At 44.2% G+C, this 23,134-nt stretch overlaps 1 protein-coding gene across 4 annotated transcripts in view; it reads right to left on the bottom strand.

Annotated features, from left to right (window-relative positions):
- ATG7 (autophagy related 7) overlaps positions 1-23,134 on the bottom strand; it is a 215,908-nt gene that overhangs the window by 144,595 nt on the left and 48,179 nt on the right. For all 4 annotated transcript variants that reach the window (XM_031686218.2, XM_031686219.2, XM_072941857.1 and 1 more), the window contains exons 12-16: positions 19,002-19,160; positions 12,482-12,676; positions 11,056-11,256; positions 9,262-9,377; positions 4,766-4,841 (exon numbers count right to left, since the gene is read on the bottom strand). In XM_031686218.2, the coding sequence (XP_031542078.2) occupies positions 4,766-4,841; positions 9,262-9,377; positions 11,056-11,256; positions 12,482-12,676; positions 19,002-19,160 (747 nt within the window). The remainder of the gene's footprint in view (positions 1-4,765; positions 4,842-9,261; positions 9,378-11,055; positions 11,257-12,481; positions 12,677-19,001; positions 19,161-23,134) is intronic.

Below are 23,134 nucleotides of genomic sequence, written 5' to 3'. Positions count from 1 at the left end.
CTTAGGAAAATCCTGCAGAATGGAGCTAACCCTTCCAGCTCGTCCCTACACACTCACTGCTGCCAGAGTTTTACGACATTCCTTGTAACTTTCTTTTTAGGAGGGCAGATAAGCTCCCACTTGACTATTTTAATTCAAAGTGAAAGAGAAAGAGAAAAACAACATTTACAAGTGCCCAGAACAGTGTTAGTCCTTAGAAAATGTAATTTAATCTGTACATGAATACCAGTTGTTTACAGTGTATTATTATGCCCATTTTAGTAATTTAGAACATGAAGTTCAGAAAGGATCAGCAACCTGCCAGAGGTCACAAAGTGACAAGTGGCAAGAACTGCCTCAAATCCTGTTGTCAAATGAGCTAATGAGTGAGTAAATGAAAATGAAACTGAGAGGCAAAGCAGGGACTCTCATCAGATCTGTGTGATCGCAGAGCCTCTGGTTCCCTCCCACATGGGCCCTCCCAAACAGGACAGCCTCACTAGGTGAGCAAAACCTGGGAGCACGAGGAACATCCTGCAACTGACAACACTAGGCCTGAGTCCTTTGGGGACGAGAGATGCTCCCTGAGCCGCTTTGGAGCTCTGGCGCTGTGTGTAACTTATGCCCGACTCTGTACGCCAAGGAGAGGGGGGCCCACTTAACCTCTCTGAACCCAATGGTGCTTGGCACAGAGTCAGTGTTTGGAATCACCTGCTGAAGGGATGGAGGGAGGAAGGGAGAGAGGGAGGGCGAATAGGTCACAGCTGAAGCGGCGCGACAGCAGACATTAGGGCTGTCTGTTTTTCTGGCCAATTCCACTGCCATCAATTTGAGGGGTATAGAATCAGAGAGGGAAGGAGGTTCCTTTTCTTGGGCTACACCTCAGGAAACATGCTCTTACTGCTCATTTTCTTAACCTCGTCCCTCAGCAGTCAGTCCGTCCACATCCCTAGAGGCAGACTGAGACAGCACTTCCGAGCATGGTGGAGAGACCTTGTTAAAAGCTAAGGGCCTGAGGATCTGGGGGCACAGCCTGGGCAGACAGGCCACAGCGCAGCCGGAGACCACAGCTCCGTCTCAGCTTCTGCCTCACTTGAAGTTTTCCCCTCCCGGGGTCCTGCCCTAGTTTGGGCTTTGTTCTACTTTCCTGAAAGTAACTAAGAGAAAGAACTCAAGAGCCCAAGAGAACCATGGGGTTAGCAAGTCCAAACCCCTAGGAAGGGCCCATTCATCCATTCATCCAGGGTGTTTATTCTTCAGTACTTGAGGACCAAGAGTACATTTGTCCAAAGACAGAAAAAAAAAATCCATGAAGTGCCTGGTCCACAGTCAGTTAGAGCAGGACTGCTATATTTGTGACTGAGGTGTTCAAACAGCTACTGAACTGCCATGATGCTTTTCATTCTCCAAGGGATGTCCAGTCAAATGAGCAGCAGCTCCATCGGGGGCTGATTTCAGTCACATTCAGGACCTCTCAGCTGCCTGCACACCAACTTCCTGGAGACACCAGGCGTGGCCTCGGCATTTTATAACTCCTTTGGTAGGTGCCTCCTACCAAAGAACCAGAAAAGAGGTCTGGCCTCACGGAACCCAGCCACCACCCCAGGAGCCAGGAAAAGACAACTCCCCCTCCACCCGCCCCAAATAAAAGATCCCACTTGCTGGGAAGCAGAGGGAGTAAGAGGATACCAACACTCACAATGAAAAAATTCTATGAAAGAAGCCGGGCTCCAAAGAGCATGTTCTGTATTATTTCATTTACAGAAAGTTCAAAATTTGAGAAAAGTCTCCCCAGGGGTTCAGAATCAAGAGGTGCTGGCCTCCGTGTGGGAAGGAGGCAATGGTAATGGGAAGACGCATGGGGGGGGGCCCTGGCAGGGCAGGGGTGGGGGCTGTGGGAAAGCCTGGTCACACTTCATTTTGATCTGTTTTGATTTGATTTGTGCTGGGTCCACGAGTGGTGTTCACTTGGTGATAATCCAAGTTGTATACTTAATGATCTGTGTGACTATGTGTATTTTATGGATTAAAATGACAACTTAAATTACAAAACCAACCCCTTTACAGACAGGAAGTGGCTTCTACTTATTGCTGCCTGCTCACAGAATCTCGTCCGGTACATCCGGTCAGAGACTTTAAAAAAAGAACAAACCCATAAGCCTATTTTCTCACCTTCAAATGGGGTTTTCACGGTTTTCAAATTCAGTAAGAGGTTTTTTTCCAGGCTGAATATCACTGAATTGCAGCACCTAATCAAGCCTTCTGCTCTCGGCCAATCTCTGGATGGGCCAAATTCTGCCTGCGGTCCCTGGAGAGACACACTAAGTAATCCCCAGGCCTTCCAGGTCTGACTCGCGGAGCGCGGAGGTGCCAAGAGCACAGGCTGAGGGAAGCAGCCTTCCCCAGATTACACACTGAGTTGCTGGTGGGGGGCCTTGTGATTCCCTGCCCAAAGATGGTCACTTTGCTACCACATCCCATTCTTCAGGGGCCAATTAATAAACACTTTCCTTTGGGGAACTGAGGAAAAAACGAGCCCGGGGAATGTCACTGGCCATTCTCTGTATACAAAGCACACAAAGGGGTTTACCGAGTTCCTCTCCAGCAGGAAGTCATTTCTCTCTGAGAGCCAGGAAGAGGAGGAGGGAAGTGCTGAGTCTGCACTGCAACACAGCCCAGTGTTTTTGTGGAAACGATGTTCTCCTAATCAAAACACAGTTGCATAAATGGACTTACTCCACTTGAAAAAAAAAAAAGAAACTTAAACCCTATAAATAGGGACCACACAGCCTTGATTAATTTTAAAGTTCTTTCTCCACTATCTTTCTTAGAAAGTAGCTAAAAATAAAGGCATGAAACTTGAAATAATGTAAGCAAGTAATCACACGCATGCACTCGGCTTTTCCCATATATGGCCGTGCTATTCTTCAGCCTATGAAAAGGCCAAATGAAGAGATGGCCAACAACCAAAATAATCCCTCAGACACTTGAAAAGGAGGAGAAAGAATTAGAAGAGGGGGTGAATGACAATGGCAAGGCTCAAAGGGGCTGAATAACACGGAGAGGGATTAGTTGCCATAGTGCTTTGAAAACACGGGCACATGCACTCTGACACCGGACTGTCCGCAGAGTCTGGTCCATGCTCCGGCCTCAGCACTGGGAACTGGCAACCGCAGTGATTTAACATAAAGGACTTGAGGAAGGAAGCAGTGCAGGGGCATGACTGAGAATGTAATCAAGGCCCTTCTCAGTAGGAAATCTGTAAAGGAGGTGAGGGCACATCTTAAGGTCAGAAGAAAGTGATGGAGACACCAAAAAGGGAAGAAGGCCAGGTTTCAAATGAGAGCGCCCAGGGCAGAGGTCGGCTCTGCACGACGCATCCCTGTGACGGGGTTTATGACGGGGTCTGCTGGGTCCTGCTGGAAACAACTCTGAGAAAAGGACACATTCAGGTCAACTAAATGCCACCTTGAGTGAGGCAGGCTGGGAAAGTCACATCTGCATGTTCTGTGGTTTACAAAGCCTTGTCTGAGACAGGTCTGGACACAAGGTAAAGCGCCTGCTTCTCTGACACGGAAACCGCGGCTCAGGGAGGGTAAGTGACCCAACACAGGTCCCTGACAGCAACTCAGGGCAAGAAGCCCAGAGCAGCGATTCAATGCCAACTCCCTGGACGGCGGGGCTGGGGCCATTGCCACCCGCAAAACTGCAGAAGAGCCCCAGCCAGAGAGCCAAGTTTAGGTCTGGATTTCGGCGTACCCACTCCCTCTATCTGCAACTGTGGCCAAGTAATGTCCCCTCTTCTGATGGGGATCCTCAACCGGAAAACGCAGGGGCAGGCGTGGGGAGGCAGCAAGGGCCGAACGTGACCTGCGTGGGTCCCCTGCCCTCTGCGCTGTCTGTGAGTCTGTCCTCACCAACCCTGGCCGGGCCTGCCGGGCTCCATCACCACTTCCCTCGTGAGACGGCCTTCCTGCTACAGACTGAAATACACGCACGGAACCTAGAGGAAGATTTCCAAAAAGCGAGAAAAACCTCCAAAGCCTAGTAACAAAAACTGGTGAAGAAGCGCCATGAATTTAAAACTTCCCTTCCAGTCCTTCTTCTCTCTTCCCTCTCTGTGGGACGGACCTTCCTTCTGAAGCTTCAGATTGCTCTTCTGAAAAGACACCCCACTTTCTGGTGACACTGTACACTTCCAGTGGCTTCCCCCGCACGCCCAGAAGGGCTTCTCCATGGCTATGGAGTCCATCACAACAACACACAACAGCCACAGAAGCGGCGGCAGCAGCACTGCCGAGGCCTGGGACGTCCCAGGCCGTGCTGCCGAGCCCTTCTGCGCCTCACCTCCAATCTCTGCAGGCCGGCTGAGGCTGCCACTCTTGCCTCCACTTATAGATAAGACGGCTAGGGCTCAGAGAAGTTTAGTGACTTGGCTAAGGAAGGCCATCTTAATAACTGCACGGCTGGGACTGAAGCTGCTGTCTGCTTAATTTCAAAGCCCATCTCCTTTCTGAGGCCCCCGGTCAACATGCTAAATGTATCGAGACTTTGGGTAATGGTGCTTGTTCAGGATTTCTTCTAGTCACCATCCTGCAGAATGGGCCACCTTCCAGGTGGTCACAAAGACAAATTTCCCACTGAAATTCCAGGGATGCTGGGAGGAGAAGTCGGGTGGGAAAGAGGTCGGCTGGCAATGATGGCACGGTAAAGTGACCCCAAATACTCTCCCTCTGCGCCACTGGGGTCGGGTCCAGAACTGTGATTTCATTTCCAAATCACTAACCTGGTGAGGCACGAGCCCAAGAGCCGTTGGAGGCTCATTCATGCGGTCGTCACTGCTGCTGGCGATGGCGTAGCCCCTGAGAAAAGGAAACAGAGTTGCTCAGTTCATAAAAGTTTATGTTTAACTTCTGTGAGGATGACCTTGAGGAGGTCACATACGATTTACAAGGATAACTGAAACGGCCCTTGCTAGGCAGCATAAGCTAGAAAAAACCCTCATTTCCCCGGGAAGAAGGCAGAATAGTAAGGAAAAAGGGGCCTGTGTTTTGGAGTCAGAAAGACCAGTGACCAAAGGCACGTTGCTGAACTTCTCTGTGCTTTAGGTCCATCATCTATAAAACAGGAACAAGACAGCCGTGAGGGCTGACGTAGGGACAAGCCAGGCAAACGGCAAGCACAACGTGCAGCACACGACAAGCCGCTGCGGGTTGCTTCCCTTGCTCGGAAGCAGGCTTGTGAAACACCACGGCACACTGTTGAACTGCAATTTTGCAACAGAAAACTTTCCAACCTTAACTTCTTGAGGAGATGTAAATGCCTCCAAAATGGAGGAAGGAGAAAGAAACGTGAGGAATTAACTGGGCTGAATGAACGCACTCCATCGTGAACAACAGTGTGATGTTCACTTATGTCACAGGAGAGCTGCGACATCAGACAAGCCCTGGTTTTAGCCTAGGACCAAGGCCAACATGTGGCACAAAGGGGTCAGTGTCAAGAACTCAGAGTCTGCTCTCAAAGATTTCATCCCAAATGCTTCCTGTCAGGGGCTGCAATACATGAGGGTACCAGGAATAGCCAAGGGGGGTGACAGTGGTAAGAGGAAGACAAAAAAAGCTGCTTATTTTCATTCAGCTCTGAAGCATCTGTATGAGTTACATATGCTACCAACAATGCACAAAGGCTATTTTATTCAACTGTGTAGAAAAACTGAGTCATACAGTAAATAGGATATTCCTGTTAACTTCTGAGAACTGGAAAAATAAACCTTTCGAAAATTCAATTCTTTCCTGCCTGTATTACAAATAGCACAGCGGAGTGATTATAAACAGAGTTTGGAGCCAAAGTGGGCTGAGCTAAATCCCAGCTTTACCACCTACCAACGATGTGAATTTCAGCAACTTACTTATCTTCCCAGTGCCTCAATTTCCCCTTCAAAAATGGGACTGATGGTAGTTCTTTCCTAAAGTGTTGGCTATGAGGATTAAATGAGTTACAATCTGTAAAGTGCTCAGAATAGTGCCTAGCACAATGTGAACAAGTGTTTGAAAATAGTCAGAGTGTACTTGTCACACAGTCAAGTGTAAATAACTGACTCCAGTCTGACTTCACTACATGACACCTGACATCGCAGTCTCCAGCAGATATTGAGAGGGTCTTAAATTGTTTCATTTTTCTTTTTCTTTTCCCTTTTTTCCATTTTCTGTCCTTTCCTTTTCTTTTCCTTCCTTCTTTCTTCTTTTTTAAATGACTGACTCTATTTTTTAAAATTAATTTTTGTCTCACTTTTACTCATTACAAGATGAATTAATTCTATTACTTATAAGTCACAAAGTAAGATCTTGTCCTTACTTGGGGAAGGCAGGGTGTGTAGCCCACAGCTGTGCTAATTTCAGTATCTGTAATATAACGTGTATACAACGTGTTAGACATATTGACCACCAAAAGGCCCAAGGTCAAGTTGAAACAAACCAGCCTATCCTTTCCTTCCTCTCACGTGCAAGACTAGCACACAATGAGTGCTCAATATATTAAAAAAGATTTTTACAATTGGTGTGGTATTACTGGATTAGGTGGTCAGGACCAACATTCCCATTGAGAACTAACAGAAAAGTTGACAAAGTATAAAAACCTTCCTTTGAAAGTATCAGAGAGCTACCAAGGTCAGGGAGAACTGGAGGGTCAAAGTCTGTGAGCGGAAGGGAGCCCACAGGGTTAAACCAGGCGTTGCAAGGGGAGCTCTCCCCCGTAAAGTAACTGCCAATCTCCAGAAGCAGTGGTCTTGGATGAGAAGCTGAACAGTGATATTGTCTGACTCGTGGGGCTGATGGCAAAATCCAGACTTTGAGGTTTGCCAATAAGGAAGAAACAGAGAAAATATTCCAGGCTTTGAGTTGGGACCACAGAGGGTTACATCTTTAGACTAAGGGTGAACCAGAAACAAGCCCTCATTGGATCAGGTGTTCTAGGATGGCAGTCCAGCTGGCTAAGCAGCTTGCCAGAAGGAAATGTAAATCACAAGATCTCTATAATTTTTCACATATAATGTCCAATACTCAATCAAAAATAACCAAGCAGATGCAAGGAACTGAAGAAATTTAAATACTGATTGGATATGAGATAATATTAGGGAATTGCCTTTGTTTTTATATGTAAAAATAGTAGTGCTACATACTAAAAAGATACATTTACACGAATATAATGCTATGTCTTGGACTTGCTTTAAAATAAGCCAGTGGGAGAAGGAAAAACATGGAAGTAGTACAGATAAATGATTGGCTGTGTGTTAGTGCAACATCCAACAATGTTGAAGGTGGATGGTGCATACAAGAGGGTTGATAAATACACACAAACTGTGTGTGTATCTTTTTTCATATATGCTTGAATTTTCCATAATAAAAAGGTTTTGTTTTAAAAAAAATAAAAACCAGGTATATGAGGAGACAATACATAACGGAAAGTCAACAAAAATAGACAATAGGAACACTCATAGGAGATCCCACTAATGGATATTTCTGATAAGAACTTAAAAGAAAAATATGATTAAATGTTTTCAAAGAATGAAAAAAAAGCCAATATTAAAATTTCGGCTGACAACAGGATATGTGTAAAATCAGATCAGATGGATATTCTAGAACTGAAACATATAATAATGAAATGGAAAACTCAGTGGATGGTTTAGCATGTATTAGACACAGAAGAAGAAAGAATTAGGAAGCTGGAAGATAAGCCAGAAGCAAATAGCCAGACTGAAGCAAGGAAAGACAAAATGATGGGGGTGGGGACAGAGAAGGGCATAAGCTGATTCTAACATGCAACTGGAGACTGGAAAGGAAAGAAGCAAGAAGAGGCAGAAACAATATTCTGGGACATAATGGCTGAGAATTTTCCACAATGGGTGAAAAACATCAAACTATGGATTCAGGAAGCACTGGAAGGCATAATCAGAATAAATACAGAAGTAGGTATATCATAGTCCAACCTCTGAAACCCAAAGACTAGGGGTAAGGGAAGAGAGAGAAAAACAAATTGTATCAGAGGAGCAGCAATAGACACACCTTACTCCTCAGTCAAGACAACAGCAGCCAGAGGCAACAGGTTTGTACTCTCAACGTGCTGAACGAAAACTACCACCACTCTAGAATTCTATGTACAGCAAAAGTGTCTTTCAATCTTGAAGATAAAACAAAGACAGTTTCAGAGAAAAAAGAATGGAAATATCTTTGTCACTACCATTTCTAAAGGAAATAATAAAGAGCATTCTTCAGGCCGAAGGAAAATGCCCTCGGCTGGAAGCTCGAGGATACAGAGAGAGATGAAAAGTCACAAAAAGGAAAATATTAGCAAAACGAAATGAATACCAACTACTAACAATAAAAATTATATCTTCTGGAGTTTAAAAAATATAGGACATGTTTCTAAGTGAGTGTGCGGCCCCTGCTGGCTGCCTATCCTGCTGCATCCATCTCCGCCTCTGTGTCATCACAGCTCTATTCAGAGGCAACGTGTCCAGCCAAAGCAACGACATTTGTCCGTCTTCCTTGCAGTTAAGAGTGCAAAGTCATGGGATATAGGAGTTTTAGAATCAATGGGTAAGTCTTCCAGGAGAGCTCTTTAAAAGGGGGCAGCCTCAGCTGAGCACAACTTTTATCCTTCGGTCATTCCTTTCCTCTTCACTTAACACAGAAGCAGTGGTGGAGGGAGAGCAGTCATCTTGTGACCACAAGGTGACAAGCATAAGGAAGAAAGCTAAGAGCGGCTGAATATGAATGATAAGGAACGAGAGCTCCTGATGGCATGCTGGAGCCCTTGGCCCGGCCCTGGACTGCCTGCTCTGGGTGTCTTGCTGCAGGAGAGAAATAAAGCCCGACCCATCTGGGGAAGCGACTGAAGACGAACCTCTGTTACGTACAGCCGCGTGCAGTTTCTATCACATGCCACTCATGTATTGCCTTACAAATGTCGAGGGCTAAGGAGAGCAAACTTACTCACAGAATGAAAGCATGAAGGTCCTAAGGACCCGACCAAAATTTTTATCCTCCCTTATCGTCGGTTACCGACTAACTCTAAGAGAGTTCAATTTCAGAAGGATGTGGAGACAGAGCCCCAACGATCACGTGACAAGTTCTCCAGGCCAAAGAATCAGACCAGGTGTTTAAAAATCTCTGTTTTTCTGAGGATGGGAAGGACAACACACATCTCAGAAAAGTCAGACTGAGAAAAGGCCAAGGGAGACACAAAAGCTTTGTTTAAACTCCCGTCTTTCAACAGCAGACTCACCCTTCTGGATGTTGCAAGACAGAAACCATCAACTCCACTGCCAGGGCTCCCGCAATCATGGCCAGTCCCGGACGGCTCACAGTGCACTGCTGGTCCAAGGTCCGGTCTCTGGTTGACTGGAGAGAAACAGCCACCGACAGGCACCCTTAGTTCTAGTGCTCTCGGCTGCAGCTGCCTGAAGCCGGAGCTCCTCCACGACCAGGCTGTAGCATGTAACCAGACGCTCACTGCTGGCAAAGATCACGCAGCCTCACATAATACCATTGGTACCGAGGAAAACAAAATACACAGTTTAGGTAACTAAATGAGGTACTATGCTAAAAAGGATTAGCAGTTATAAACAAATTAAAGATCGGATGAGGCCTCGCTGCCTTACACAGGGGGCTGCCTCGTGTGTTCTTTTAACTGCCTCAGCTCTCCTATGCTTGAGGGTGGGGAGGCAGAGACACAGCGAGGAACAACACTAGAAGAGAGCAAGCGATTCTGCGGGGACATTGTGACCGTGCTGACGCCTCCAAGTGCCTGTGAGACAGGAGCAAAGGTCTGCTTCTCCTGCGGCTTCAGTTCCCGTGTGCCTCGCACAGCCAGGCGTCTGGTCACCCTGAGTGTGATCCCAGCACCTAAGTGCAAGTATTTTTGCTACAACATGGCTCCAAAGAGAAGCCTTCATTAGTTCACTCTAAGAAATTCTAATCCTCCAACTCTGGGCAAATTTAAGGGGTTATTAGAGACAATTTTGACTCTGAAATGTCTGCCTTATGAACAGATGTGACTTTACTACAACTGACCCTTAACCCTACTTGTTGGTGATAAGAACACAACAGGGTGAACTGAGTATTCTAACCCATGAAGGAGATAAAGCTACCTTGCTTCGCCTAAGAGGATATTTACCTTTTTCTCTTTATCCTGGGGAGCATAAAAGCCAGTCATCCGAAAGAGGCATGAGTTACTATGGAAGAAGCCTTAAAAGAAGGGGAAAATGCAGGGGAGGGTGCCTTCAACGCCGCTGCTCGGTTTTACCAGCAATGACTACTGGCTCTGGTGAAAGGCCGCTCCTGCTGACCCTGCTTGCCCCGCGGCATTAAGACCACAGAACCAGGGTAGTGCTCGCTGTTCAGAGAACTTCCTTTCACGTTTGACTCACCTTGCACCGCTGAGGGAATGTATTCTTCCCTCCCCTACTGGGGTTTGCAAATAAAATACAAGGCGCCCATTTAAATTTAATTTAAAATAAACAAAAAAAATTCTTTTTAGTATAAGCAGGTCTCAAATATTGCATGGGATATACTTATACTAAAATATTATTCATTATTTACCTGAAATTCAAAGTTACCTGGGAATCCTGTATTTGGACTTGCTAAATCTGACATCCGTATGGGCCCCAGGCCCATTCTGCAGAAGCACAGAGAGCTCAACAGATTTATTTGGAATTACCCCATGAGGCAGTGTCCAAGCTCAGACTGGAGTCTGGGCCTTCAGACTCCTCACTTAATACCCTCTTCACAAAGATAACGTGCACAGTGCTGAGTGCTGCCCAGGACCAGTCTCCTTGCTAAGCCTCCCATACAAATGGTTTGTAGCTGCGTTTACACTGGCGAACAGGGAGCAGCTGTACACAGCTGATGATGCCAATCAAGGCTAACAGAGGGATGATGCCACCCCCCAAACTGGAGGATTCTTCTCTGTGTGAAAAGACAATATTTAAATAGTCATAAAGGAAAGAGCTGGGTCTGTCTGCCCAAGTGGGCAAGACGGCAGCAGGGAAGGTTTGGAACCACAAAGAAATGCACTTACATCTCCCGGGGCCACCACATCGTTGCAGAAATAGCAGCCAAGTTTGTAGCCAGGGATGTTGGCAAACAGTGACGAGCCCAGGTCGGCAGGTGCCACGGGGTGGCTGGGATACAAGTCCCCGGCGCCCTGCTGCTTAGGTTTCTTCAGGCCGTGTCTCATGACAACAAATGTGTCAAATCCCAAAGCAGCATTGATGACCAGCTGTGAGTTTTGAGGAATGAAAGATCAGAATTAGGACACACTTATGTTTTAAGCTGCGGCTAACTTCCTATTTAGTCCACTTTAAATATAAGTGCTTGCATGTGAGCATGATTAGATCCTAGAAGCTAATGTTGGTAAGAGCTACCCGATACTGAGGTCTTCTGTGCAGAAGACTTGGCAAGTAGTTAACATAAGTTACCTCATTTAGTTTCATTTAAAACTTCCAGCCAATATTTTTTATTTACCGATGAGGAGACAAAGTCAAGGGGGTTATTTCTATAACCTGCCCAAGGTCACTGAGCTGGTAAGAGGCAGGTGTACAAAACCGCATCTCGAGAGTTCTCAGACCCATTTTCTCCACCATTAGCTGCCGTCTGTCGTGTCTACAGAGATTTCTTCCCATAACAGCTTTCTTGAGATATAAATCGCACACTATACAACTCACCCTTCACATGGGTTTTTTTTTCTTAACACATAGGTTTTTAAGGACAGCTTTTTAAAATTTATACCAAAAGAACTTCTCTTAGTTGTAATTTAATGTGTTCTCCTAAATTCCTGTTTATACAGCAAGTTGGAAAAATAAAGGAAAACCATCCACAAAACACAAGCTACTCACAAGCTCACAGCTCAAACAATTGCTACTCATAGTCTGAGGCGTCTCTCCCTGTCGTTTTCTGCCTTTCCCTCCCTTTCCCTTCCCCCTTTCTCCCTTCTTCCTGCCAGCCCCGTACTTAGTTAGGCAGACAGAGATATCTTAATATATACAAACATAATTGCTATAAAATATATACAATATCCTGCTTATTTAACATAATGTGGTATTGTCCATGTTATCAAAATTCTTTGAGAACATAGCTGGGAATGGCTGCGCACTATCCCATCATGCGAACGTACTGTAATCAATTTCACCAGTCAATTCTGTTGGCCCTTGAAGTTGTCACTGACCAAACAGTAGTGAATGAGACAAAAATCTCTGTCCCCTTGGAGCTGACACATTAATGTGAGTGCCCTTCTACTGTAAAGTACTCCAGAAGGTGGTTATGAAAATTAAACAGTGAAGGGTGAGTACTATGTTGGATGATGGTGTGTGAGGCAGACGGTCTGCAGCGGAGTCCCCATGGCACCGTGTCACAAGGTCACACAAAGCACATCTCTTCTCGAGAGGGAGGGCAGAACGGGGACACTCTCCCCAAATCACCGCCAGAGACAAGGACCCACACCCCACCTTTCTCTTGCTTGCAGCGATGACGGCAGGCAGCCACCGGCTCTCCCTGGTGTCCATCAACAGGAACACGACGTCGTGGCCTTCGATGAGCTGCTCCAGCTGCTGCACATCCCTGCGGGCCTGCTCCAGGGTGACGCTGGAGAAGTTCACCGGATGGCCCGGCATGGGGATGCTCATGTTGAACCCACTGGTGTTCTAGGGAAACAGCCATATGGAGGGGTGTCTGAGGCAAAGGGACGGGCGGCACCTCAGCCTGTGCCTCCTTGTCGCCACAGACATGTACGCTGGCCACTTACAGCCTGAAGTCCTCCCACGGCCACGCTGCTTTATCCTTTTGCTGCACATGCCCCTGCCTTCTTCACCTCTGCAACCGAGAACCCCCTGTCCTGTCACCCACGGTCCCTGAGGATGGACAGAGCAGCAGATAGATATACGCATCCTAGTTCCAAAGTAGGTGGGGGGCACTTCCCACACAAGACAAGGCAAACCCTGGAGAAACCTGTGTCCCTTTGGCTCTTTCATCAAAATGCCCTCTACCTGCCCAAGTCCCTCCGTGCAACTGTCTGTCCCCACTTGTTCCCAAACTGCCCTCCCCTCCACGTCCTTGGAGTAGAACACCTCCAAATGGATGTCAGAACAAAAATAACTTGGACTAATAAATTCACATAAGGTTGGAATGACTGGCAGTCTTGCCTTAATCTTCTTAGTGGTATATGCATTAAAAACAAACAGACAGAACCCCAAACCCTTCCCCCTCAAAACCGAAAAACTACTTGCTAACTTTAACCAGAAAATCCACTTGGGAGAGTGTGGGTATCTGACTAGGAGGCAGGGGTGGGGGTGGGCGATGGTGGAGTGTGGGACTGAGTGAAGCTTCATCTTCCATCCAAAAGCCAGGACGCCCAGCAGCCTGGATTCTCTCAAGTGTGGAGCCTTGGGATTTTTCACAGGGGCTTTGGGACAGCTCTGTAATTTCCATTTGTCCCCTGCTGGCCCCACAGTGCCTTGGCAGATGAACGGTGAGTCACATATGGGCGCCGATGAAGCCAAGGGAATTACCTTTCCACAGAAAAGAAAGTGTTCTAGAATCACAAGCTGCACCCTTAACCCCCTGCACAGCACTGGCCATGGGGAAGTGTGTCAGAACATGAGCTTTCTCACCTACTGGAAAAACAGCTCAGGGACAGAGGAAGTGGGTCCTTTCACAAAGGAGAATCTATTTTGTAGATTGTAGCTATTTTCTTCAACTTGAAACCTAACATCTGAAATTCAAGGAAGGCACAGTAGTAACAACAGGGAAAATTTCAAAAAGAATGAAAGGGGGAAAAAAGCAAGCAAAGCAGAAAGGACGCCAGGCAGAAAGGACTTCAGAAAGAAGAGAGGTTCGAAACAAGGCCAGTTTAACAACGAGAACACCGCAGAGACAACTCCCGGGGCCTCAGTAGTCCACCCATCCGCTCAGGAAGGACCGTGCACCGAATACTGTCATAGACAGGAAGAAACAGTAGCAATAATACCTCACTGTCTTCTCACAATTGACAAAACATTTTAAATGATGGTTGCTTGATCCAAAAAGCTATTACCTGGGTATTTTAATGACACCAAGGTTAAAGCATAGTTACTCAATACTAATGCTGACCTTTTGAATAATTCAGATCCTCACCCACATCTACTTGGCTAACCCAAACGAATCTCTGCTTCCTAAATCTCCAGCCAGTAAGCTCACGGAGGACTGGCTCTTGGCTCACCAAATTTAGGCCCAGAAGTCTGAGGCTAGGATTCAGCCAGTTTCACCATGGTAGTTCTCAACCCTGGCCGCACTTTAGAACTACCCAGGGAATTTTTTAAAGTTCTCAACCCTGGCTGCACGTTAGAACTACCCAGGGAATTTTTTAAAGTTCTCAACCCTGGCTGCACGTTAGAACTACCCAGGGAATTTTTTAAAGTTCTCAACCCTGGCTGCACGTTAGAACTACCTAGGGAGTTTTTTAAATTCCTAGTGCCCAGGCTTTCCCTCAGACCAGTTAAACTGGGCCCAGATATCAACAGTTTCGAAAACTCTCCAGGTGATCCAGTGTGTAGCCAGGGTGAGGTGTAATTTACAAAGTGAAGCACACACATCTCAAGGGTCTAGTGCACTGTGTTTTGACAAACTGCAAATTAACCAGTGTGTATGCCTCTCAAGGTACAGACCACTACCCCAGACCATGGTCTTGTACCCCTTCCCAGTCAATCCCCACTACTCCCACCCCCAGAGGATGAGAGTTCTGGTTGCCCCACAGCCTGACAACATTTAGCATTGTCAGTCCTTTAATTTTAGATATTTTAGTGCGTGTGTAGTTATACGTCTTTGTGGCTCTAATTCATATTTCCCCAATGATGGCTGGTGTTGGGCATTCTATGTGCTCACTAGCCACTTACAGACCTTTACTACAAAAGTAGTGCCTGTCCAAGTCTTTGGCTCCTTTAAAAAAAGGTTTGTCTTCCTTAAAAAACTAAAAATAGAATTTCCATATGATCCAGCAATCCTACTCCTGGGCATACATCTAGAGAAAAGTCTAATTTGAAAAGACACATGCGCCCAAGTGTTCACAGCAGCACTATGTACAGTAGCCAAGCACATAAGCAGCCTGAATGTCCATCAACAGATGACTGGATAAGGAAGCTGTGGTATATTTATTTATACAATAGAATACTACTCAATCGTAAAAAAGAATGAAATAATGCCATTTGCAGCAACATGGATGGACCTAGAGATTATTACATTAAGCAAAGCAAGTCAAAGACAAACATCACATCTTGTAAGATATCACTTATATGTGAAATCTTTAAAAAATGATACAAATGAACCTATTTATAAAACAGAAATAGACTCACAGACATAGAAAACAACATGGTTTCCAAAGGGGAAAGTGGGGTTGTGGGGGGACAGGGGAGGGGTAAATTAGGAGTTCTGGATTAACACATACACTCTAATGCATACAAAAACAGATGAACAGCCAGGGCCTACTGTATAGCACAGGGAACTATATTCAATATCTTGTAATAACATGTAAAGGAAAAGAACCTGAAAAAGAGTATGAATATATATATATATATTTTTTTCACTTTGCTATACACCTGAAACTAACACGACATTGTATACTTCAATTTTTAAAAAGTGGTTTATCTGTCTTATTATTGAATGGCAGGAGCTGTTTATGTATCCTGGATACAAGCTCTTTGCCAAATATCTGTAGTGTGAGTAGCTTCCGTTTCGGCTAGTTTTTTCATTTTCTTACCAGCATCCTTGGAGAAGCAGAAGTTTTAAATTTTGATGAAGCCCAATTTAACCATTTTTTCACTTATGATCAGCATTTCCAGGGTCCTAAGAATCTTTATCATCATGAGGTCACTAGGCTGCTTTCTCCTAGAAGCTTTCCAGTTGCAGCCTTTATGTTTGGCTCTATGGCCTTCCTGGGATGTTACCTAAGGGCTCAGAGCAGTCAGCGGGGTTTCTCCCCTCCAGATAGTTGGGACCCCAATGTCCCCCAGCCTCTGGGAGCTCTGGAACCTAATCTCACAGTAGAATCACGGTGCTTTTTGCCCAGATGACAAAGTCATACTCTGGGAATCAATAGCTTGGTATTTGGTCAAAGACTCAAGGTGCCATCTAGACAGGTTTTGGGAACTCCTTCTCCGCCAGCTCTTCCATGTCTGATGCTCTGTCCTGCAAATTACAGCCACTGCAACTGCTCTGAACACTGGTCTCGCTTTCCTCATCAAGACCAACATTACCTCCTCAGGCTCCCCAAGGGCTCTGGCATGGACTAAAAAGTGCCTTCGTTCAATCAACTGGGACAAACATTCCTTCCCTTTTGTCTGAGACCACAGCCTTCCACTGCCAATTGTTCATCGTCTGAAGAGTCATTTTACACAATTTACCCAGGTGCATAATTGTTTACGGTCCAATATCAGTTACTCAACAGGGCTGGATGCAGATGTCCAGAGCAGGCTTTTAAAATCTCTTGTGTGGCTCCATAATCCTCCATTTGATTGTCTTCCCTTTAGAAAAAAAATGGTGACCTCAAATAGTTACTTGATTTATTAAAGGTCATTTTTTTCCTATTCAATCAGTTCAACCCCAGGATCAGGCAGTGTTTGTAGCAGAGCAGTTCTATTCATGTCTTGCTCACTGAGGACCAGCCTTCCGTCCATGGCTCAGTGTAAGGAAGGTGATGAATAAATATTTGTTGAATGAGAAAACTATACTAATTGAACATACAAAGAAAATCGCATAAGCCTGGCTAATCTAAGTGAAACTGTTTCACAAGTACTTTCCACGAATTTGATGAATTCCACAAGTACTTAGCTGGGTTCTGTGTATCATCTACTACGGCTTGTAAGGCATGAAGGATAAAAGTGCAAGCAAAAGACCTGGCTCCTGGCGGTAAGGGCTGAATAATCCAATAGGGAAAATGGCGGAACATGATGCAAGTGCTGAGGGAGAGGCTTGATCTGGTGGGCCGATGTCTCCAAGAAAAATTGAACTTGATCTCTAAGGCCCAGCACGACCCGGCCCTTGCTTGTGCCCTAGCTTCGCAGCTGGCTTTCTCGACCTCCGTGCTTCAGCCAGCCTGCTTTTCTCTCAGTTCACAGAAGCGCCAAGCTGCTTGCTACCTCGGGCATCTGCACAGACAGTTCTGCCACCCTTGGTCTAGCGAACCCCTAACTGAACTTCAGGACTTAGCTTCTTCAAGGAAGTCTGGTCCAGGTCAGGCCTGCCCGATAAGCATCCTCATGGCAACTGAGCTCCTGCTTTGAGCACTTATTACAACTGTCATTGTTCAAGAAATTAGTTGTTACTGACCATTCCCCCCACTAGACTCTAAGCCCCATGTGGGGGAGGGGGAACACTGTCTGCACTGCTTCCCAGTCCCTAGCGCATAGTAGGCCTTAAATAAATATGAGAGGAATGAGTGAGTAAAAGAATAACTGAACAAATAAACAGGGGGAGATGCACTGAGTCACAGACCACGGCTAGGATCTGGGCAAGCAACAATTTCAGGCAACTACTAAGTGGCAGAGCTCAGATTCAAAGTCAGGTCTGTCTGGGCCCCGGGAGGAGTTCACAATACTCTCTGGTGATAGACTGGATTACTCTTCCTGCCTAGGCACTGCCTCCCTCTAGTAGAATCACATGCCCATGCCCTTTGCCACATGACTTTGCAGGCCATCCCATTAGGAGGGTGGGGTACACCGACCAACCCCACTGACCCAGGGCCTGGTCGTGTGACTTGCTCTGGCAATGCTCGTGAGGACGCCACCCAGTGTCATTACTGAGCTGACTTTAAGAGGTATAAGTATGGTTAAGTCTTACCAACTCCTTTTCACTTCCACCTTCTACCCTAAGAAGAGCAGGACCAGATGAGTGTTGCTCCCTGAGCCTATGTTGGGAAATAATGACACACAGAGCAGACCAGAACTTGACTTGAAGCCCGAGTCCAGCCGAGCCCAGCAGCTCAGCTGCAGTTAACGCGCAGACCTGTGCGTGTGAAATAGCTGTTTATGACTGTAAGCCCCCGAGATGCTGGGGTGTGTGATGTGCAACAGTCCCAGCAGAAACCTAACTAACACGCCTCCTCAGTGACGGGTTGGAACTTACTCTTTCCTCTTTTGACATTCAGCACCTCACAGGGCACATAACAGGTGCTCAGCCAATACTATTAAACCAAACCCAGCAAACGCCATTCCTCAGGAACACTGGTGAAAGGGACAAAGCTGTCAAAGTTGCTTTTAAAGCAAAGACTGTTAAAATGAATGAATCTAATGCTGAGTGACTAAACAGAGAAACTTTGAGGAAGCAGGCGTTTTCTTAGCCAGAGCTGAGAGCCTCTTGTGGCACTTTAAGTACAAGCAGATGCTTCGGAGACACCTTCTAACCTCTGTCAGATAAACTGACTAAGCATGCAAGATGCAGACTCTCTTTTGCTGGATGACCTCAAAAACTCTGGCAAGATTTTGAATCCAATGAGCGGAACGACTTGCCTCTTCCTATCTGGTGTTCTGAAAGTAAATGATGCAAATCAAAGACAAGGAGCAACTAGAGTGAAAACATTTGGCCGGATCTTTCTCCTGCAGACTTACATTCAGCTTGATTTCATAAACCTGTACTACCTGCCACGTACTCTGGTGATGAAGAAAAACAGCACCCTACGTCTGTGCCACCAGAGACCCCTGTGGAAGACGGCATGCCCCCCCCCACGGCTCAGCTCAAACTCACATAATGCTCTGCAACTTGGAAACATTTTTTCATATATTCTTCATTTTATTTTCACAATAATATATGAGCGTTTTGTTTTGTTCTTTTAATCCCTGTCTCTGAGATGAGGACATAAAGGCTCAGCCACATGATAAAGGCTGGTAGCAAGTGACAGTGTCTGACTCTCTTTCACCAATACCACAGGGCCTCATCCCCCCAACTTGAACACTGAAAGATTCAGGTGAAAATCTCTGACGTCCGCAAAGGGCATCAACGTACCACTCCGGGGAATATTTTCTGGAGCCGGTCTGCTGCCGCCACGGCCTTGGGCTTACCACCTGCCAGGCAATCTTCAAATTCATAGAGAGGCTGCCTCACAGGGTTGGAATAGGAGATCTTGGCATTGTCCACAAACGTGATGTGTCTGACACCCCAGCCCTGCATGGAAACAGGAGATCATGGTGTGTTTCTGATGACCATTTCACAGGAGGTCTCTCCTGAAATCCCTAAAAGCAGTTTTGTTTGGGAGTAGCCTCGGATCCTCAAAATACAGGAAACTTCAGAAATTTAATTGTGCAAATTCAGTTTTTGATAAACAGAGTGTCAACTTTCTTTAAAAGACGAAGTAATTACATGAGCCTGGTTTCCTGCAGTAATGAGACTAAGAAATGTCAGAGTGGGTCTGACTAATAATTCATTTTTGACAGCAGCACCAGAGGAAGCTTTGGAGGTGAATCCCATAAGAACTGCCTATGTTGCTGTCTGAAAAGGATAAGCAATAGCTGCTCATTGTCCTGGCTTTCCTTTAATGAATAATTAAGCATAAATAACAGCACGTCCTAAAATTCACTTACAGCCTGAGTTAACCCCACGTAAAAGTGACTTGTAAGTTATTTCTAATTGTATAACATCACAGAATATTTTGTACTAGTTCTCCAAGAGGCAAAGGCCTTATTAATATTCTGGAACACAGCGGAGACAATTCTACATTCTCAGAAAGAGTTTTCACACACTTCAGTTACATCCCCTATAAAGTCTTATAGAACCACCCAATTTTACAGGAAGGCTCTCTAAAATCTTTAGCCAAAATTATTGTGTTTTACAGATACTAAAACTGAAATCCAGAGAAGTGATTCATCTTAGGTCAGAGATCTGGTTAGTGGTGGGGAGGAAATGGGATCCCCAGAGTGGCAACCAAATGAAGATGCCTCCTTTTTGGCGGGTGAGATGAGGGATGTGTATTTCAGTGAGTCCTCAACGAGCACAGTGAACTAAGAGAAGCCCTGCTGGGACGGTCACAAAGCAAAGGTTCTGATCTCTGTCTTATTTCAGTATCCTTCCTCGAGGGACTCAGAAATTCAGTCAGACTGATGGCTCCGGGGGATGGTCAACAACAACCCAAGACTCGTTCTCAGGGTTCAGAATGGTGGACCAGAATCCATCCTTTCAAAATCATAGTTTAGATCAGCCATCTGTTTTGAGGCCCACTGGTAACTGTGGTCGACCAGCTCAGTTTTATAAGTGACTTTCACCAGTTAATAAGCCAACTACCATGGAGGGGAAACAAAGGTACGGAAAATTCAAAAGGCACCTGTGCTTGGTTTAAGGCTATTTATTTCGGAAGTATTTTTGCATTCCTTAAAGCAATGCTGAGTGGATAGCAAGGAAGGCAGTCTGGGCACATGCTGGGCAGCAGGAAGAAGCCAGAGAAATTGCAAACATGCCTTAAGTTAGTCACATGCAGGTGGACTTTCACACTTAACTTCTGGTTTCCTGGAATGCTACACAGTTTAAATGGCTAATCTGCAAAGATTAAAGAAAATCACAATGCTCAATGCTGGTGAGGATGAGGTGATGAAAAAACTATTTTACTGGTTGAGAATGAAAACTGGTATAATTTTTCTAGAAAGCAGTTTAACAATCTGTTTCTAGAATGTTTTAAATGTTCTTATCCTCTGACCTACTTCCAGCGATCTATCTTAGGAAACAGTCTGAAATACTGACAAAACTGCAGTCACAAGGATGTTCTCTGCAACATAATTTATAGTTGTAAGAAACTGGAAGCAATGTTAATGTCTGACACTAGGGGATTGTCTCAGTAAATCACGTCTCATCATATGGGAAGGCATAGACCAGAGCCGTTAAAAATGCTTTTTAGGCATCCTTTTTAATGACATGAGGAAGTGTTTACAATGCTAAGTGACGATAGCAAGGGGCATTTATATATATTCAATAAGATTTAAAAATATACATAAAACAAACACTGAAAGGAAATAAGTGGGAAAGTAGTAGGAAAATCTTCTTTTCTTGCTTTATAAATTTTATGCCTTACAAATTTTCTATTATGGGTCTACAGTGACTTTGCAATTTTAAAAATGCTAATAAAATCTAAGCACCTAATTCTGGAAGTTAGGAAAAGAATAAAATAAATTTCACAAAATTAGGAAGAAATTAATAAAGAGAAAAGTAGATATTAATGAATTTGAAAACAAAAACAAAAATTATACAATAAACAAATCGAGAATTTAGTTTTCTGAAAAGGCAAGCCTCTCTGGCAAGTCTGAACAAGCGGAAAAAAGAGAAAATATAAATATTTACCACTAGGAATAAGGAGAGATTAAAAAGAAGATAAAGATTCAAAAGAAGGTAAGAGAATATCATATATATTTACATCAATTAATTTTCAAATTAAGTTGACATGGAAGATTTTCTAGGAAAACAACCTAACTAAACTGACTCAAAAGAGGTACAAAATCTAAAAAGGTCAATCAATGCAGAAACATTTGTAGAAGCTCCCAAAGAGCCCCTGTCCTCACCACAATAAAATTCCTCAAGTCACCAAGCTCAGCTAGACTTAGGACTGATTGTTACCAAACCACCAAGTATTAAGTCATACACTAAACTGTCCTGGAGCATAGAAGAAGGAAGAAAGTTGTACTTTATAAAAGTAGCATAACTCAGCTATCAAGATATACAAAGATCACAAGGAAAAGCATTACTCTAAACCAACTTGACTTATGAATACAGATGTAAAAATTAGCAATAAAACATTATCAGAATCCTCTATTATATCAGAAGAATAAATAGGGGTTTTTCCCAGAACTCTCAACATTAGAATATTTTGATTTTCTTGATAGCTATATTTGATAAAGCTCAACAATCATTTCTGATAAAAACTCACAGTAAACTAGAAATGAAAATCCACCTCCTTAACTTATAAAAGAGCATTTAGCAGAAACCAAATGTTACATATCAAAATTAAAGGAAAAAACAAGAAGTTTCTCATTAAAGTCAGTAACTAAACAAGGATGCCAACTCTCACCACTATTCCTCAACATTACTACAGAGTCCTAGCCAATCCTGTAAGACAGAGAAAAGAAATAGAGACATAAATGTTGTGAGGGAAACTTACCAACCTACAAAATTCAAAAGAATCAAATAGAAAACTATCATAACTCAGAGAGCTTAGAAAGATGGCGAGATAGAAGACAAACATTCAAAACTCACTGTCTTTCTTACATATCCCAGTACTAGCCAGCTGGAAAAGTTAGTGGGAAGAACATACCTTTAAAGACAAAAAAAAAAAAAAAATTAAATATGTGAAAATGAACGAAATGGGACCCATGGGAGACCTATATAAAGAAAATACTACTGAAGGACTAAGATGATCTAAATAATTTAAGAGCTCTACAGTGCTTCTGGGACTAAGGGTCAGTACTGTTAGGACTCCAATCCCTCCCAACTTAACTGTAAATTCATTTTTTTCCCTGAAGTACACTCAGTTATAATGTGTCCATTTCTGGTATAAATTCATTTTAATTTGAATTAAAATGTGAGTAATAATGTAGGAATGAACCAATGAAATGAGAGAACAAAATAGAGAATTCAAAAAGAGACTCAGGTACATAAGGGGATTTAGTGTTTGATAAAGGCGGGAAATTATAATTTGGATTATTGAATGAAAGCCATTAAAACAAATGACTATCCATTTTGTGGGGAAAAAACTGGATCTTTACCTCTCACCATATAACAAGAATAAATTCCACATTGACAAAGATCTAAACAAACAAACAAACAAAAAAAACAAGAGTTCTATGAACCATAAAGGAAAAGATTGACGTATTCAATAACACAAAGTTTTTAAAAGCTTTTATATGGCTAAAGATAACTTAGATAAACTGAGAAAAATATTTGTATCATATTACAGGAAGAAGGATAACATCCATAAAAAAAGAATTCAAGGCAATAGAGGAAACACAGCTCAAAGGACATGAATAAAATAAATAAAGTCTGTAAAAAAAAATTAGAGATTAACCTCACTAATTAAAAAAATGCAAATTAAAAAGCTCTGTTTTATATTCTAAGATAGCATTTCTACTTCTAGGGCTTTTTTCCTAAAGAAATAATCCTAT

Source organism: Vicugna pacos, chromosome 17, assembly GCF_048564905.1.
Source record: "Vicugna pacos chromosome 17, VicPac4, whole genome shotgun sequence".
NCBI lineage: Eukaryota > Metazoa > Chordata > Mammalia > Artiodactyla > Camelidae > Vicugna > Vicugna pacos.
Note: the sequence above shows the minus strand (reverse complement) of the source record. Positions and strands in the feature narration are given on the sequence as shown.